Source organism: Elephas maximus, chromosome 13 (assembly GCF_024166365.1).
Source record: "Elephas maximus indicus isolate mEleMax1 chromosome 13, mEleMax1 primary haplotype, whole genome shotgun sequence".
NCBI lineage: Eukaryota > Metazoa > Chordata > Mammalia > Proboscidea > Elephantidae > Elephas > Elephas maximus.
Window position 1 is genome coordinate 53,293,321 of NC_064831.1, and position 19,095 is coordinate 53,312,415.

The 19,095-nt window shown below is 45.3% G+C and overlaps 1 protein-coding gene across 20 annotated transcripts in view; it reads left to right on the forward strand.

Moving 5' to 3' along the window:
* The window catches only part of TPM1 (tropomyosin 1), a 28,005-nt gene extending 8,910 nt beyond the window's left edge, over positions 1–19,095 (forward strand). For 4 of the 20 annotated variants that reach the window (XM_049905570.1, XM_049905568.1, XM_049905567.1 and 1 more), the window contains 7 exons: positions 4,823–4,956; positions 6,965–7,082; positions 8,501–8,571; positions 8,827–8,902; positions 9,876–9,938; positions 10,439–10,508; positions 11,915–18,225. In XM_049905570.1, coding sequence (XP_049761527.1) covers positions 4,823–4,956; positions 6,965–7,082; positions 8,501–8,571; positions 8,827–8,902; positions 9,876–9,938; positions 10,439–10,508; positions 11,915–11,997 — 615 coding nt within the window. In that variant the 3' untranslated portion in view covers positions 11,998–18,225. The other 16 variants (XM_049905571.1, XM_049905564.1, XM_049905562.1 and 13 more) reach the window with 5 other exon arrangements.

Genomic DNA, 19,095 nt, shown 5'->3' on the forward strand with positions numbered 1-19,095 from the left:
TGCCAGCCTTTTCCCACTTTAGCTGTGGTGCGTGTTTCTGGAACTGGGGAGAAGAGTGCAGCCTGTATTTGCCTGGCGCTGTCAGGCCGGCTGGAACCGGAATGTATGTGCTCAGTCTCCACGTTCACATGTAGGCCAGGCAGAGGCACTACAATGCCCTGTTCCTGTCCACTTTCCCTCATTACACAAATATGCCTTGTAAATTATAGCTGTGGCACAGATAGCGAAGGTTGTGTTTATCTGTTATCCCTGGGAGTGCCCTTTAATGTCATCACTGTTTTTTTTCCCCTTTCCTTACCATATAAGGCTAGAAGTGTAGTTTGGCCGTACTCACTTGGTATTACACAGCAGATTGGGTGAAACCCTCAGAGTATAAGCACAGTTTGCATGAAATAAAAGGCCCAGCCTTTGATCATTCCGTGTTCCACTCTGCCAGGCAAGACTTTTGGAAACATATTCAAGAGGATTGATTTTTTTAGGATATCCTATTATTCTCCTACCAGTATTTCATCTTTGGAGTCTTAACTGGAATACTTTTTTTTTTTCTTTTTTAAGTAAAAGTCGTTGTTATTTTTAATTTATTTGTGTTGGCTAAAACATCTGGTTTTCATAAAAACCTAGGCCTTGTGAGTTTTTTTTTTTTTTTCCCCCAAGCCTGATCTGGAGTGTTATTTTGCTGTAGTGGGGCAGATGGCCTGCCCGCGTTTCTGTGTGGTAGCCAGGACCTTATTGGGGAGAGGCAGGAGTGGTGGGCCGAGCACTAGGTGGTCGTTACCAAGATCCACAGGAGCACGTTGGTAGCCTTTACCATCCAGCAGTCTCTTTGCTGAGACACAATAGCAGTTTTCAACTGAAAGAAACAAGCCTCCCAAACTGAAAGACTTAAGTGGCAATATCAACACACAGGCTGTTGTCAGAGGAACGCTAACCCGGTCCCTGAAGGGTGATTTACATGCCTAGGAATAATTTGCATCTGGGGTCTTGACCTTCCCCTAACGCCTTGGTGTTTGTAGCTGCTTTCAAATAACAGGTGGTCATGGGGCTGTGAGCTTCTACGAGGAGAGACCGGTACTTAAGACAGCCCAGGTGCTGGGATGCAGGTACTTTAGGATATAGCTAAATAGGCTAGGAACTCAGAGAACGTATATAGGAAATAGAAGCTGGTGAAGGTAAGACAGCAAAATGAATCAGGAGAAAGAAAAAAGAGAAAAAGAAATATCCTTCGTTAAACTAAGGAACCACACAATCGAGATTAGACCAGTGTCATAGGGCCTGAGGAGCCTGGGTCCAGGGCTTTCCCAGGGAAAGCTTACTTAGAAATAGATGCCCCAGACACCACTCTCCAGACCCAATTTTAACCTACCAGCACCTGTGCCCACCTGTTCTGCTACCTCTGGGGCAGCAGGCATTGGCAAATAAGTGAGCTCCCTGTTAGCCATTCATGGTAGTTTGTGGAGTTTTAAATCGTATACCTGCGTTATTTTAGAAAGGATGGAGATGACTCATTTAGTGGCTGGCATTCAGTACCGTGGCCCTTCTCCTGGACCTAGTGAGGGTCTGTCCCTAAGGCCTGTCTTTCAGTTGGAGTTTGGAGAAGGGAGGGTAGTGGAGAACCTCCCACTCTGACTTCAGAAGGGGGGAAGAGACCAGGGGTGAGAACCACCAATTCCAAGGCTTCTGGGGTGTTCCAGGAGGCCATGAGGAGAACAGAGGAGAGCCAGCACACTGGAGCCAGAGCCCTTGGATATTCTTCCTGTCTCCCACCGACGGCTGTGTGACTGAGTGTACTTCAGCACTCTGGGCCCAAGATCCCTCCTTCTTCTCTTTTAAGGATGAGCTAGATAACTGGTTCCCACAGGATTTGCCAGCTTCTCAGAGTAGGGGTGGGGTGGGGTTTGGAGGGCGTGGGTTGCTTACTTAGAGAGCAGCTTCCTGCCCTCAGACCTCTCGAATCAGTCTCAAGGGATGAAGTCTGGCGATTGTATTTTTAATAAACATCTCCTAGTTGATTCTGGGAGCCCTGGTGGCCAAGTGGTTAAGGGCTACAGCTGCTAAGCAAAAAGTCAACAGTTCAAATCCACCAGCTGCTCCATGAAAAGCCTGTGGGCAGTTCTCCTCTGTCCTGTAGGATTGCTATGAGTCAGAATCGACTTCACAAGGCAGTGGGTTTTGGGAGTGGAGTTGACTCTGACGCCCAGCCAGCAGTGGGAACTGCTGACGTGAATGGTGCCTAGGGACTCTTCCCATTCTGAGGACCTGTGGCGGCTCCCCAGGTAGGCCAGGTGCCCCCAGGTCCGCTCTCTGTGTGTGCCAGCCCTGCATTTGTGCTCCCAACTGGCTCCTAGACGCATGTCTCCATGTAGAATCAGTGCTTGGGTGCTGTGAACAAGGCCCTGCTGCCTGGTGCTCCTATAGGACACAGCCCCTGAGGTCACGAAGTCTGGGCTTCTATAACACGCTTCTGTGGGAACGGGTGGGGGTCATTTATAAAACAGCTCTCTGCTGAGCACCGAGGCAAGAGCTGAAGGAGAGAAGGGTTAGAGTGGGGTGCAAGAAAAGACACAGGTGGATATCAGGGGGAGGCTTTTCAGGTAGGGAGAGCCCCTGAGCAGAGGCAGAAACAAAATGGGGTGCTGTCTCCTTACCCTCAGTGTGTGGCGGTCTGGGGAGACAGACCAGATTTTCATCTAAAGGGCTATTTCTCTGAGGTGTCAACAGTCTTCCTCCTGTGAGTACAAAGTCCTCAAGGTTTGCGCCCGTATCTGAAGGAGAACAGGGAACTTAGAACTTGGTGGCTACAGAAATGGTTTGAAAACGTTGTGGACGTTTCTCTACTGGTGGCAGCACCTGTAATGAGGATATTTGCCTTCATATCTAAAAAAAAAAAAAAAGACAAAAGAAAAATACTTTTGAGTGCTTGATCTAGACACTATATAGAGTTTTGGGAGTGGTTTTTGTTTTATTTTTTGGTGGGGCGGGGCTTGTTTTTCCTGGGTTTACAAAAGGATTAAAATTTTACTGGAAACGGAAAATTTAGAAAAATGACAAAATCGACCTAAATCATACCCTTTATGTCTTTGTCCTTCCACTTTTTTTTTTTTTTTTTTAAAGCAGAGCTAATGATTTTTTTTGAAGATAGGTCGCCTGCACTTAAACTTGTTCTCCCGGTGGCCTTCACCCCGCCTCAAAAACAAACAGACAAAAACGGTTATCTGCCAGTCAGACCTAGCTGGGCCCAGTCACTAGCTGTGTGCTGATAATGATTAACTTTGTGGCCCAGCACAGTCGTAAATTCTCCTCAGATTCATTTCACTTGGCCGTTTCCTTTTGGGCCCTCCTCCCATCAAGCAATTACTGCATAGTTACTTTTTGTTGAGATAAGTGTATTTAAATACTTTCTTAGCCCCTCGCCACAGTTGGAGATGCTCTGATCCCCTCTCTAACCCCAGATAAAATTTGCATTCAAAATGTTACAAACCTACATGCAAAAAGAGCTGAATGTTCCCGTGTGCCTTGGATTCAAGGACACAATCACATAATCATAATCGCAGCCTCTCCCTAACTTTACATGCATTTCAAACTGTGTACCTTGGGTCCCTGAGCCAGGAAAGTTGCTTTTGTTTAAATTAGGTTGGTTTTTACTCACTTTATTCGATAGGCATTTACTGAGTCGATAGTCTGTGCAGGGAACTGTGATTCCTTGTACTTCAGAAGCTTACTGCTTAGTCGAAAAGACAGGGATGTATATAGAGAACAAACATGGGTCCCTAAGTATGTCTTTTAATGTTTAGAAAACTCCCAAGTGTCCTGCAAGCCCCACTGCCCCTGGATAAACTTAGGTGCAGAGTGGATGAGGATGAGGAAATGCTCACTGGTTAGTAAATTCCATCTTTCCACTTCTGTGCATAATATTTAGATGATCACCAATCCAAGTGTGTCTAATGGACCGTCACACTCGTGGAAGTGTTCTGAGGCTCAGGGAGACAAATGTTTCTAGTAGTAGGTGATCACTGCATCCCCAAGAAAGAAACATCTTAGTTCAGAGTTGGATGCCAAATGAAAAAGTATATCTGTGTTGGTTTTCTCCTTAGGAGTTTGATACTTTCCTTGTAGCAACTTTGACTTGTAAGAAATGACACTGGACTTTCTCAAAAACACTTGGGAACTTGGTGTTGGCCCTGTTCACGTGAGACCAGTTATTCTAAAGGAGTAACTAGGGGAGAAGAATGGGGAAAATTTAGTAGACTTTCTTGTGTCTCTCTATAGTGTATATTTTAGAACCACTGAATTTTAAAATGTCTTAGTTCCTTTGTAAGGCTTCTTTGAGAAAGTAGCCGGGAGAAAGGAGAAATGAGACTCCTGAGTCGGATTTTTGGCTGTCGGAATCGACTTGACGGCAATGGGTTTTGATTTGGCTGTTGTCTTACATGGCTGAGCCCTGGTAAGTCTTGTGCTCTGTCTACACCCTAGGCCAGCACGAGTGAGGTGGCTGTAATGAAGCTGTCATTCATCAGTAAAGTATTGAAATCGAGAAGAAAGGAACCAAGTTGAGAGAGCGTTTCCTAACTAACATGGTCCATCTGCCCAATGAGAATTGTATCTGTGGGTCTGTATATACACACATACGGACACACACTCTGTAAATGATGTGTGAACATCTGAAAACTTCCAGGTTGATGAGGGCTTGCAACGCACTTAGAGCTAGCTCACCCCAAGGCCCAGGCTTCCTGTCTGAGATCCTGCATTTCAGTCTCAGCCGCTTCCTAAAGGCACCACCCTCACTTTCTCTCCAACTCTGAAATGCCTTTCACTCTCTGCCTAGGCTGAAGCCGATGTAGCGTCTCTGAACAGACGCATCCAGCTGGTTGAGGAAGAGTTGGATCGTGCCCAGGAGCGTCTGGCCACAGCTTTGCAGAAGCTGGAGGAGGCCGAGAAGGCAGCAGATGAGAGTGAGAGGTGAGGATGCGTCATCCAGCCTGTCTCTTAGCACAAGCCTTTCTTCCCAGTGGAGCGGGAGGGCTCCTCTGACCTTTGGGGTCTGAGAATTTCACGGTTTTTTTTTTTGGTGGGATCATTTCCTCAGTTGATCCCAGGTACGGACTTTGTTGGTTTTGTTTGCTTAATATTAGTGGAACATCTACTGTGTACAAAGCACTTTTCTAAGCCCCAAAGTTACAAAGAAGAAAAAGATCCTGTTCCTACCCTCACGGAGCTCACCATCCAATGAGGGAAATGGATGTGTAAACGAGAAATTCCAGGGATGCATGTTGGTCTTCTCAGTTCTTCTGACCACAGAGCAAGCCTGCAGTAAAAAAAAAGTAATTATATGTGTGTATATACCTAGATAAATGAATTATGGGCTGCCAGTTTGTTGAATAACCTAACAAATAGGTAGAAGAAAAAGCACAGATAAAACAGAAATAATGATTTGCAAAAGTAAATTGTTTTGGACTTAAGGCAGGTAAGACACACACACATACACAGAGTCAGGTACGCATGTCTTCTGAGCCCACCCCTGCTGTAACCTGGCTCTGCCTGACTTAATTGCTCTAAGATTCCGATTTGTGGTGGTAAAGGAAGACCACTGTTGACCAGAGCAGCACGACCTACTGCAGCTTAGAAGGCATTTTCTCATATACTCAGCTGTTCACATTAATGAGTTTGCCATATTGCATTCCAACATTCCAACAAGGGCTCCATGAGACCAGAGAGAGTACTGCTGCTTGAGGGATGACATAATTGAGAACCCTGAAGTTGTGTCTCTACCTGTGCTGTGACCAGGGCAGGTGAGCACAGTCAACCATTATGTCTGTATTTTCATCTGTTCCCACATATACAGTTCAGGCTTTAGGATTAAAATAGCTTTTTAGCTAAAGTTGTCAGCTCACTATTCATTGCTGCGTATCGTTTCTTCTCTAACCAAGAGTTTTGGGATTCTTTTAAGATGACTAGCCATTTCTGACAGCATACACACAGCACTGCTTTCCTGGCTGACTCCTTCCTGAGATACCCTTGTTAGCGAACCTGAAAGGCAGTCTGTTAATGTTGCACTTTTGGAGTAAAAAGGAATTTAGAGATCATTTAGGCCAAATGAAAAACCAGGGCTTGGAGACCGAAGTGGCTTGCCCAAAGTCTCACAGCTAATTTGTAGCCCTGTCAAGACTAGAACTCAGGTCTCCTAAGATATATTCTAGTGCTTCATCAAAAAATAGTGGTTTACTTATCTTACTGCCTACTTAGACTTTGGTAAATGAATCCCATTTTAACATGACTTGTTGTTCCGCAAACGTGTAATGTATCACAGGTTAATTAACACTTTATAGAGCGTAACACCAATGCAGGAGAACCCTAATACACATCGGCTTAGAAGATCTTGTCAGTCCTGTCTCCCAACACCTGTTTTATAAAGGATTCCGTTAAGAGCAAAACTCAGTTTCTTATCTGAAGTATTAGGTTGAACTATATGAAACTGACATTTTTACAGATCTGAAATGGCCACATGTCAGCAATTTCATGTGGTTTGATCTAATAGTTTTGTGGCCCTAGCAAAAGAGGTACATGAAGATAAATTTCCTTTTCTTCTAGCTCTAGTCCATTTTCAGGTTGAAGCTGCCCACCAGGAAAGGGAAGAAATCACAGTATTTGTTTGGCAAGCAGAGCCTGTTGGCTTTTCCTGTATCCGTGCCTCCCAGATCTGGATGGAATGCTAACATGTTACCTTTCATTTCCGATTAGATGCACCAGTACCCAAACCGAGATTTCATTCATGGTGAACAGAGAGAAGCGTGTGTCTTTTCTCTGCCTTCAGCTCTGGAAAGTGTTGCTTCATGATTTGGAAAATAAAAGTAGCTTTGTGCTCTGTTTTGGTCTGCCATCCCATGGAGCCTCGCCTACCACAGCAGTGCAGTGAGTCTGTGGAGTTTGACTCTAAATCTTGGGTTTTCCCACTTGTCCTTCCTTTCAGAGGCATGAAAGTCATTGAGAGTCGAGCCCAAAAGGATGAGGAAAAAATGGAAATTCAGGAGATCCAACTCAAAGAGGCCAAGCACATTGCTGAAGATGCAGACCGCAAGTACGAGGAGGTCAGTTCCTGGGGCCCAGCGCCTCGTGGATGCCCCACCAGTGACCTGGGTGCGCCAGGGAGCAGTGCCCAGCCTTGCATTCCTGAGAGCAGTGGTCTGCTTCCATGGCAGAAATGGGTGGCTTTGAGAAGGAGGGTTCCTTTGCCTCCGGCAAGTGGTTTTTATGTGATGCTACTAGGGGATCCCAGACTTACATGAAGCCAGTCAGTAGCACTGGGAAAGACCAAAGCTTTTTTTCCCCTGCAAAGAGGTAGGACAAACGACCTTTGGCCAGGAGAAGGGAGAGGTGGGACTCTTGTGTCTGGGGGAAGGATCTTCTTGCATTATCACAGTGCAGCAGGTCTTCTGTCTGATTGACCATGCAGCAGTCCTGTTCATGCAGTTGCTGGGTGGATTCATGGAGACCATTTTCTGCCCTTCTCTCTTGCAAGGGCGGTCGAATCCCATAACAAACACAGGTTGATGGGTGAGTCAGCACCTGTCATGTCACCATCAAAACAACCTCCTGTGGAATCAGAGCCAATGTGACTGTTAACGGCTTTAGTTTTTTGTTTATTGTGTCAGATCGTGGCTCCCCTGAAACAGCATTGACCCTCCACCATCATCATCAGCTCCAGGTTAACAATATGCCCACATTTTATTGTACTTTAGATGAAGGTTTACAGAACAAGCTAGCTTCTCATTAAACAGTTCCTACACGTACTGTTTTATGACGTGGGTTACCAACCCCACGACATGTCAGCACTCCCCCTTCTCGACCTTGGGTTCCCTGTTACCAGCTTTCCTGTCCCCTCCTGCCTTCTAGTCCTTGCCCCTGAATGCCCACTCATTTTGAACTGCCTCAGAGGGCCACTTATTTTCTCAGGTTCTGTCTTCCACGGAACACAAATGACTTCATTAGCCATCTCGTCAACTTACACTGGCTTTCCTTCTCCTCCATCAGCTTTCTCCACCTCCTCCGCAAAAGGAGGTTGATGAACAGAGCTCTGAATTGATGGCGCTTGTCTTAGGGTTATTTTCAGCAGCTTCTCAGCTGCGCGCACCTTCTCAGCTTAACATGCACTGTGTCTCATCCTGCTGCTGTGTCGGACAGTGGCTTTTCTATCTATCCCTCTTCCTTTGGTCTCTCGCTGCTGTGTAATTAATTATCTGCAGACTTGACCCGGGTCAATCGGACTTAAAATCAAGACTGCCCGGTCGTAACTTACCGCTCTGGGTCTCATGAGTGGAAGCCTCTGGTTTCCTTTCTGTTGGCAACTCTTGGTGAGGCATTACCTCTCTCCAGTCTGCAGGGAAGAGAATCCTCCTGGTTGTAGACAAGAAGCCATAGGGGCTGATGGACTCGGCCCCCTCCTCACACCACCACTCCTGCAGTTTTCAGGCCCCATGATGTGTGTCTCGTGTTTTTCCCACTGCAGGTGGCCCGTAAGCTGGTCATCATTGAGAGTGACCTTGAACGTGCAGAGGAGAGGGCTGAGCTCTCAGAAGGGTAAGCGGGCCCGGTCCCAGGAGGCTGTGTGTGGGGTGCTGCAAAGCAGAGACTAAAAGCATGACCGTCTGGCAGCTGCACATTTACCTGTTCCAGCTCCGGGCTCCTCTGTGCTTGTTTGACTCAGATGAGCCACAAGATGGAACCCAGAGGACTTGTATGGGGTGTCTGTGTGTGAATGCGTGCGTCGCTGCATGTCTGACCTGCACACTGATTTTGAGAATGGCCTTGTGCATTTCCTGTGTCCACTAACAGCCAAGTTCGACAGCTGGAAGAACAATTAAGAATAATGGATCAGACCTTGAAAGCATTAATGGCTGCAGAGGATAAGGTACTGATGGCTCATGTGCGGGTTTCAGGTTTAACTGCAACCCAGACGTCTCTTAGCTTCCAATGTCTGCTAGTCCGCATAACGACTGTGCCTTCACTACGCCGTCTGCTGTCTTACATCCTGCTTTAGGAGCTTCCTTTTGGTCCTTTATGCTCCTTTGTTTTTTCCTTCACAAATGCTCTCTGGTGCAGCCACAAAAGAAGCCAAATTATCACACTTCAGAGTTACTGGATTCCGTCACCCTGCCTTCTGCTGTTGCAAGGTTGGGGGACAGCGTCCATGCAAAATTGAGCATGTTAATACCTGGTGATTTGGCTACTTGAAGGCAGCCCTTCATCTCTAGGACTTGGTTTTCATTTTTTCCCACCCCTCTCCTTTTTCTCTCCTCCTCCCTTTGGCCTGTCTCCCACCCTTTCTGCCTCTGATCGAAAACATTAGCAAATGTGCCGAGCTTGAAGAAGAATTGAAAACTGTGACCAACAATCTGAAGTCACTGGAGGCTCAGGCTGAGAAGGTAGGCCAGGAGCATGGTGTCGGGGGGAAAGGTATCTTTTAAAAGGTGCTCAAAAGAGGCCGCTTCTTCTCTTCTACGGCCCTGCTGATGAAAGCAACAGTCCTGTAGGCATTTTGGTAAATGGCAACCTTTCAAGGTGATTTCCTGATGGTTGTTAGATAACAGATCCTTTTTTTTTTTTTAAATAGAGAATGTCTTTTCTGTTGGATGTGTGAGTCATCTGCAGTAATTTAATTTAGACCAAATGCCAAATGGATACGTTATCTCATTCCTCTCCCGTGTAAAACAATAGGCAAGAAAACAGAGAACACATTGTAGGGAGCTATTTAATATCAGAGGTTCCATTACCTTTGAAGTGATCTTGAACATCTGTTGGCTGGGGTGGCGCTGTCTTTCTATGAGAAGACATGCGTATAGAATGAGCGGCGGCTGACATCTGGATGCTTTTTCTAATTACAGTACTCGCAGAAGGAGGACAAGTATGAGGAAGAGATCAAGGTCCTTTCTGACAAGCTGAAGGAGGTAATATGAGAGAGTTTTGGAGATGAAGTCAACTGCGTATTCAGTGAGTTTGTTTTGATGGAGATGGTCAGAGCTTTTCATTTTAAAGTTGAGCTGATCCAAGTCAAGACTATTCAAAGGTTGGCTTAGAGTCAATGTCTGGTGCCATCTACTGTCTCCCGCAGTCTCCTTGTATAGGTGCTGTGCTTGATTTTCATTCTCTAGTTTCCCCTAATACTTGTTTAAAAAAAAAAAGAAGTTACTCTCGGGTTGATTCTGACTCATGCCGACCCCATGTGTGTCAGAGTCAAATCGTGCTGCACAGGGTTTTCATCAGCTGATTTTTCAGAAGTAGATGGTGAGGTCTTTTTTCCTAGGCACCCCTGGTTGGACTTGAGCCTCTAACCTTTCAGTTAGCAGCCAAGTGCATTAACCCTTTGCATCACCCAGGGACTCCCCATGTACTTGTAGCTACTGGACATTTAAAATGTCCCAGTTTTGACTCAGTTAAATCATTGCAGGCTGAGACACGGGCCGAGTTTGCAGAGAGGTCAGTAACTAAATTGGAGAAAAGCATTGATGACTTAGAAGGTAAGATCTTAAGTTTTGTTTTTAATTTAATCTTTATGTTTGAATATTGATCGACCTGACAAAGTGATTTTATACTCCACATGCACCCAGCTTGATGGTGCTTCTTCGCTCTTGCACATTCCTCCTGCCTGTCCTCTGGGGTTCTCTCTCTGTGACTCTCAAACTCTTGGACCCGAGTCCTCTGCTTACCAGGTGACTGGTCAGCCACCAGATGGGGCCCATCTCTTTGTAACAGCAGATGCCATCCAGCTTTACTTCCTGCTCTGCAGAAGTATGGCAGGCTTAGCTCTCGTTGTGAGCAAGGTGGTTGTAGGTGAGAGGGACTCATCTTTAGTGACCTTTCCCTGTTGTCAGAATGGTGTGGGCTTGTTTTTAGACACATCTGGTCTTAATCCAGATAATCATTTCTGAGTTATTATCTTAGCAAAATGTTCTATGTCCTGAAGGGAGGAGGTGGCCAGTAGGACATTGTGTTTTGAGATTACGCTTATACATTTCACACTTACGATATTTCAGTATTATTTTGGTAACACCCACTCTATCTCACGGAAATCCTAAATGTCAAGCTCTGAGGCTTGTGAAGGGCCCACTGTGAAAACGAAAGTAAAGTGCATATAATATACACACCATAGGCAGAAGCGGCCAGAGAAGGGACTGGTGCAAATAGATAAGGTAGTAGAGAAGAGAGAATGACAGAAGTTTGCAAAATAGTCTGCCAAAAGGTAGCAAAATTTGAAACTGTCATCGCTGCAAAAATAAAAATGTAGATTTGCTACAACAAGGCCATAGGAAGTGTGGTTTTTATGCCTCCTTGGACCAGTCAGCGATGGGGCAGCTTGGGTGAGAAGACCACAAGGAGTAGTTTAAATGAAACTCAGAAATCGATATCCCAGAGGTCTAGTTCGTTCAGGAAGTCTATGGTTTGAAGGTGGATCCAGATAAGGATTATAGACTGTAGTCACAAATTGCTTCTTCCAAAACACTGCCCTTGGATGTATTTTTTCCACTGTTTATAGCTGCAGGTGCCTGACGGCCGACTCTGGTGTAATTAAAATATAGCTCCATGAAAGAAAGATGCTCCATTACCCGTCTAGGAGACAGTCTTCTGTGGTTTTGTTCAGGGCCTAACATGGCCTGTTGATATGCCTACCATATTTGTTATGATTTTCATATTAAGTCTTTCTCATTTTATTTTCTAATGGGTTCTTTTTGTTTTTGTTCCAATTTATTTTAAAAACAAAACGCACGCCTCCTGCATTGGCCACCTGCTGCGGCACCACTTCCTTCATGCATTGCCCTTTTCTTGCTGCTGTGTCGGGATGGTGCCCGTGCCACCCTCACTCACCCTCCATCTCTTGGTCACTCTCCATGTCCTTGCACCTCTGCCTTCCACTTCCTGGTCATAGACGAGCTGTACGCTCAGAAACTGAAGTACAAAGCCATCAGCGAGGAGCTGGACCACGCTCTCAACGATATGACCTCCATGTAAATGTTTATCCACCCTGCCTGCTCACACCGCGCCCTCACGCTAACACAAGGCACTCAGCACTGCTCCTCCTCTGCCTCCGTGATCTCCATCTGTATGCCCTTCTGTTCAGCCTCCTATACCATCTAGCTCAGTCGGGGTGTTTTCACATTCTACTCATGAGGACCAAGTAGATTAAACCTGTCTGTCCAGGTCGTTTTCCTCTCAGAGTCCGTTTATTTTATAACCTCTGAGTTAGATTGTTCCCACCCAGCAATGAACTGGAATATGAACGACCTTGAGCACTATCCTTTTTAGGAAATAAAACGAGGCGCAAATAAAATTAGAAGGTGGCACAAATGGTTCTTAGGAACTTCCCAAGAAATATCAAAACTGGTTTCCTAAGATTCATTAAATATGGTCATTTTCATAAAAGAAATATAAATTTACGGAAACCCTAAAGGGCCAGGTTACTGAGGACCTGCGCGGAAGGCAGTTGGGATGATCCAGTACAGCCTGAAGTTTGGTGCTGTAAAAGATCACCTCTTGCTTGCTTCTGAGAATTCTAAAGAGGAATGAACTCTCCCCTGGGTAGCCAAACCTTTAATTTTCTGTGTTTGTGTAATAGAAATTAAAATGTCCACACAAACACATACCACAACCCAGGTCAAAGAAACAGGAAGTAAAACACAAATTATACAGTATGAAGTTTGGAGTTAATGCCCCAGGTTTTCTGCTGTGGGGCAGTGGGATTTGGAGTAGATGGTCTTGTTTTCATGCACACCTAACTTACTAACCAAATTTAAACATCGATCTTACTCTGCCTCTTTACATTCTAACCTGGAATGTTCCACGGAGAGTTAGTCCTTCTAACAATATCACACTGAATTCCCTTGAAGCTGGAACTTCCTTCTCCAGGCCCACCTGTCATCCCTTTACCCATACAGGAAGGTGGCAGCTTGACAAGTATGGTGTGTGCCCAATGTTTTGGAGCTTATAGCATCTCCACCCTTAAAGAAAAAAAGTCCCCTTAGAGACATGGCTGTCACCGCGGAGACTAGAGAAAACTCCACCTTCTCTTACCTCCCTTGTAACTGAGGGGTGGATCAGATCACATGTCTCCAAGGCTTTTCCCAGTGCTAAAAATGGGGCCATTCTATGGGAAAAGCCTGAGCAGCAAGTAAGATTAAATATTCTGAAAAGTGGGCTTAGCTTAAAATGTGTTTTTAAATTCTGCTCATGGGTCATCTTAGAATGAACCTAGACCCAAAGGGGCCTATAATGGCCTCAGGTGCAGACAGGTGGGCAAGGCTGGCCACCTGCTCACAGGTGAGCTGGTTGGTCATGGTGTTTGCATGGCTGCTTCTCACCTGTGTTTCAAGCACTGCTCTCCTCTGTGTGGTTTTCATTTCTCTCTTTCCATTGTGCCACTTTTTTCTTTTTCTCCCACCTTTTATCTTCTCGCAGATAAGTTTCTTTGCTTCACTTCTCCCAAGACTCCTTCATCAAGCTGGATGTCCCACTTCTCTGAGCTCTGCAGGTTGTCTCTGCTCCAGCTGACCCTGGTCCTTTCTTTAGCGTCCTGCCTTAGGGCCGGGCACGCAGTGTGCTGTCCCCTGTACAGACGCTCCTCCTTCAGTGTAAAATAAACACTACCGAAGCTATTTCTGTTTGCTTTTCTTTTTACTTCTTATTTATTGACATTTTAGTTTCAACACTGAATAAAGCTACAAAGCTGCTTTATGCATATAAAGGGTCATTTTTGGCGGCTGCTTTTTTCCCCCCCCTTCTCATTCTGAAGATTGTATGTTAATGTCAAGAGGGCAAAGTGAAGAGTTTCTAAAGCAGTGGTTCCCTGTGGAACTTTTAAGAAATACCCATGCCCTGGCCCCCTCTCAGAGTTCTGGTCTCCAAGGTGAGAGTGAGCCCGGGCATTGGTGTTTAGAGGGTCACGTGGTTCTGGTATGCAGTCCGGGCTGAGAACCACTGCAGGGTACATGGCTTGTTGGGGTCGGAAGACTGGTTTGAGCAGTGTCTCCCCTATGCCAGAGGTTTCATTTGGGGTGTGGGGACCCCTCTGTGTTAATGACCTGTTTGAGCATCAGAGAATATGGTTAACTAATGAAAGACTCGTGATGACTGGCTTCGGAGCCATCCCACGTTGTTAGGGACTTAGGCATTGAGAAAAGCGGGAAAGACCTTTGATTCAAACAGTTGAACTGCTGAGCATCCCTTTATAGCACAAAGAGTTAAAATTTTTTAAACGCATACTCATTATTCAGCCACCTTCACCTTGATGGTGACGGTGAAACCCTAGATGTCAGGTTTATTAGGTGTTTTCTTCATTTGTAGAAGTTTTTGAAGTATAGCCGTTAAAGTTGATTCTGATTGTTTTGTTTTTCCTGAAAAGCATTTGGTTGAAATTGTTCAGAATAGTTTATTTTGTTTGGGTTTACCTATTTCACTTCACAAGCAAGAATGAAGTGATTTTTTTTTTCTTTCCAAAGCACGCATTTTAAAATTGGAACTTGAAAATGACATGACACCTGTTTCTTCATTCCCAACATTTCTCTGTCCTCAACACCCTGCCTCCATTTCTCCGGTGTTTTAAATATGGGTCGTCTTTATTTGTTTTGTGTGTAGTTTGTTTTAATCCAGGAGAGCTACCACTCTATCAAATAAATTTGGACAAACTCAGAAAATAGTGTCATCCACTCTACAAAGACTTCAGAGCAGAGAGAAGATATTTTTCATATGAGAGCTGTGAATTAAAGTATTTTAGTAGTGATATAATAGATTTTTAAAAATCTAGAATCTGGACAGTGTCTCCCTTGAGAATAAGGATTCCTGTACTTCCCTGTTTTTCTTCCACCTGCTTTTGACCATGGTGGCCACCTTGTTCTTTTTTAAATTCAGAGTAGTAGAAGTGTGCCTTCGCTGGGTAATCCTGCTTCCTCCTGTTGACAAAATGACAAGTCAGAAAGTTCTGCCTAACACACGTTCAGATAATACTAGAGGCAAACCCTTCCTGAGACTGTCACACATTCTGTAAGTCCACTGGACAAGGGGAGATGATAAACTGATGGATTGGGAAGGCAGGTCGGGAGCAGCCCAAGAATGTGTGGGCGGACAGGAGGATCAGCTAGCAAGTTGAGTTCACCAAGAAATTATTGGAGCCCAGGCTTCTAGTTCAGAGAGCCAGGCTGTAGCTGTAGCTGCAGGAGCCTCGGTTGGACCAAACCAAAAGCATTGCTGAGTCTGAGCGCTAGGGGCCCAGAATGTCATCTTCCTTAAAGAAAAATAAGGTAAAGGCTAAATCAGTCTTGAGTGGAGATACATGCTGGCGTTGCTGCTTGAGTTGGGTAACACACACTGTGTATCTTAGCTGGACAAGAGTTCAGAATTTGCACCTGTATCCTGGCGACTAGGGAAAAAGCCAAGGAGGTTAGTTCTGCTGCTTCCTCCTGTTGAAAGAAGGCCCATGCTTTCCACTCCCCAGGTGGTTTGCTGTAACCAAGGAGACTTTCTAAGGGCACAGGAATGGAGTGCAGGGTGCCTGGCAGCCCTTCCATGGGCTAGCTGTGGTTGACAAGTCTATTTCCCTGTGATCCTAAATTCGAGTCTCCCTTGACTTGGTGGAGCTTTTTGTTTTTTCATTTAAAAGGTCGATTGACCACAGCTCAGGGTTGAGTCAAGGTTCTGCCTTATATGTTTTTTAGCTGTAAAAAAAAAATTGTTTTTTTTTTTAAAACCAGTGTCTGGTAGTCATCTCCAGATTTTGCCCTTCATCTTGCTGGTATGCCTGTACTTAATAGGGGCTTCTGCAGAAATCCAAAGCTCAAAACCAGAGCTCCACATGTTTCATAATTCTGGTAATGGAAGCACCCAGTCTCCTCTGCACACAGGGCCCGTTGCTGTGATTCAGGGCCTGTCATTTGACATTTTTAATGAACACAACATCTCTTAGGGAACCCAGAGAAACCAGTTGCTTCCAGACTTACCTGAAATGCCATCTTTATTTCCCAGGAATCTCTTTCATGAGTAATTCAGTCTTGCCAGGAGCAGACCAGCTTTGCATGTGGAGCCCACTAATGGCCTTTTTACTTCAAAGCCATTTTTTAAATTTTCCCTGATATTTTCGATTCCATTGAGGCAGGGCCTCGAACCAGTTCATTCCTTGTTAAAACGTAGATTGTAATTCAGTATATCTGGGGCAGAAATGCAAATTCTCAGCAGGGGGTCAGATTGGAATGAACCCCCAAAAATTCAATGCAGCAGAAATAACCCCCTCTGAGTACTACCTCATCTCATAGAGACCCTATAGGACAGAGCAGAACTGCCCCATAGAGTTTCCAAGGAGTGCCTGGAGGATTCGAACTGCCAAACCTTTGGTTAGCAGCCGTAGCACTTAACCACTGCACCACCAGGGTTTCCATTGCTATGAGTTGGAATTGACTTGATGGCACTGGGTTTGGTTTGGTTTTAGGTTTGGGTACTACCTGCTGGAAAGCCAGCCCTCCATGAGTGGAGATAAAAGGGGCTCTGGAAAGAGGTAGGCCGAAACAGAGAGTCGAACTTTAACCAGAGGGTCGAACTTTCACTGTAAGATCTCCACTGAGTCCTAGCCAGAAGGGGGTGACCTGCTGGGCTCACCTCCAGCCCTGCCTCAGGTCCCAAGACTTTCTAGAAAGTGCATTCGGCTCACTCCGCAAAGTGGTTCTCTAGTGAGGTTCAGTGAGGTACAAGAACATTGACTTTCTCGTATCCTATTGCTCCTTTTTTCTCCCCTCCCCACCAAGAGGGAAAACGCTGACCCCTTCCTAAGTTCCCTAGGCCTTTTCCCGTCCATCCTCCCCGAACATGGGACAGATGACCATGAGGTAAGAGTAAATTGCTCACCAGTGACCAGCGGCCACCCCGCCCGAGGAATCTGTGCTCTGTTTGTTGACTCCTCTGACTCTGGCTAACCTCTCTTCTTCTGCCTCTTCTTTTCTGCTAAACTGCTTGCTGACCTGTACAGATCAACTCTACCAGCAACTTGAGCAAAACCGCCGTCTAACTAATGAACTAAAGCTGGCCTTGAATGAGGATTAAGCTTAAGGGTGAAAGAACTTGGTCTGAATTCTAGGAATGAAGCCCACATGCAGGAAATCTAAGACCACCTTACCTTCACCTCATAGGGCAGAGAGCAGTGGCTTTCTGCAGCAGTGTAAATGAGAGGAATCGGCCAAAGGCTGGCCTTGCCTACATATCCCTCCTTACACCTGGAATAATTAAGTGCTCTCTAATCCCCAAACAGCTTTATGCTAAAATGCTTATAGTATATACACGGTTAAATGTTTATAACATTCAGTTCAGCACTCCTCTTTGCAAAAGCAGGTCCTCTTGTTTGAACTGATCCATAGTGAGGACCATGAAAAATGTATTCCATTTCCCAGAGAACTGTGAGTCCTGCTTTGAGTAGAAAGCCAAAGCTGAGGGGGTGTGTATATATATCTATTCATATTCCATATTCATATCTTCTCAAAGTGTGGTATACTGTTTGAAGTATGATTAAATGTACCTATGCTTGGGCAGATAGCTTTTGAAAACAGGAGCTCATGTCAGAAGTTCTGGTTGTCTGAAAGGTATGCATTGTTCAGTCTGACGGTGGTATGGAATATTGTTGAAATGTCATGCTGAAAATACATAGAACACTATAAGAATATTCAGAGAATGTCCTAATGAAATGTGCATGAAACATGTTCATAATCAATTCTTTTTTTGAATGAGCAACAAAAATAAATCATTTGAAAAGTTGTCAGAAACCCTCTTCACATCACCCTTGTTTTCTGTGAGGTTGTGTTCCAGCACAACGCCTGGAACCTGTAACTGTCTGTAACTCAGCTGTCTGCTGTTGCTAACGTGCCCGTTTGTATAACGGTGCTTGGAGCGGTATTGTCGCCTTTCCCAGTTCCCATGGCACCCAGTCAGTGAGCCTGCACCGAGCGCCGCCTGCATTTATTAATTCGCAGAGTGGGTTGCTGGTGAGGCTGCACCTGACGGCCCTGTGAGACCCTGCCGTGCCCATGGTCTCCTCTGGGTCAGAGGCACTGCCCCTTCCTAGGTCCTTGTCTGCAAATGATTCGTGTCTTGTGAGCATGCTTAGTCCCATGGTCTCATGCTGTGTTTGCAATTGATAGTTGCCTGCCTAGTGTGCAGACCACCATCGTGTCCAAGTGCAGCTATTCATGACTGAATTTTCTAATCCCACCACAGAGAAAGTGGCTCATGCCAAAGAAGAAAACCTTAGTATGCATCAGATGCTGGATCAGACTTTACTGGAGTTAAACAACATGTGAAAACCTCCTTAGCTGCGACCACGTTCTCTCGTTTTGTTTCTGTTGTTCCTTGTTTTGTTTTGAAAACACCTGCTTGCCATGAAACCCCTTCAGTGCATTTTTACTTACCTTTACCACTGTCACAGAAACAGCCGCGCGATACCAGCTATGTTGGGGGGCGGACAACACAACAAAAGGGCAAGCCCGCATCAGGGCGACGATTTAAATGTGCCATTTCCTGGGTTGACGTTGCCACACTGTGTAGAGAGGTTAGCAACGCAGTATGCTTAGTCAGTCTAGGAGTCCTCACTGAGGCAGAAAGATTTCCACTCAGTGCCAACAGTACAGTCAACCTGAAGGTTAATGTTGGAAACGCAGTCAGGTGTGGATCGGTGCTACTTTAAACAGAAGGTCCCCCCGTGGCCTTTTGTTCAATATTGTACAATTTAGAATTCTGTCCAACACTAATTTATTTTGTCTTGAGTTGTACTGCAAGATGAGACTGTGCACCCTGTATGCCTGAATTCACTAAAGCCAAGGGTTTGTAAGCCCCACTGCTCTTGTAAGATCCCCGTTTCCTCCTTGTTGGCACACTGCAGCTCACGACCGTTGGTAGAATAGCCTTCCATGTGGATTTCCACTCTTTGCGATTCTCCACGTTCAAGTGAAAGATTGAGGCACAACATACAGTTGGTGAAGAAAAAGAAAACATTTTTTTCCCAAGAGTTATAACTATGTAAACATTGTATAATGATATGGAATAAAACGCACATTGTAGGACATTTTCTAAATTTGGTGGTCC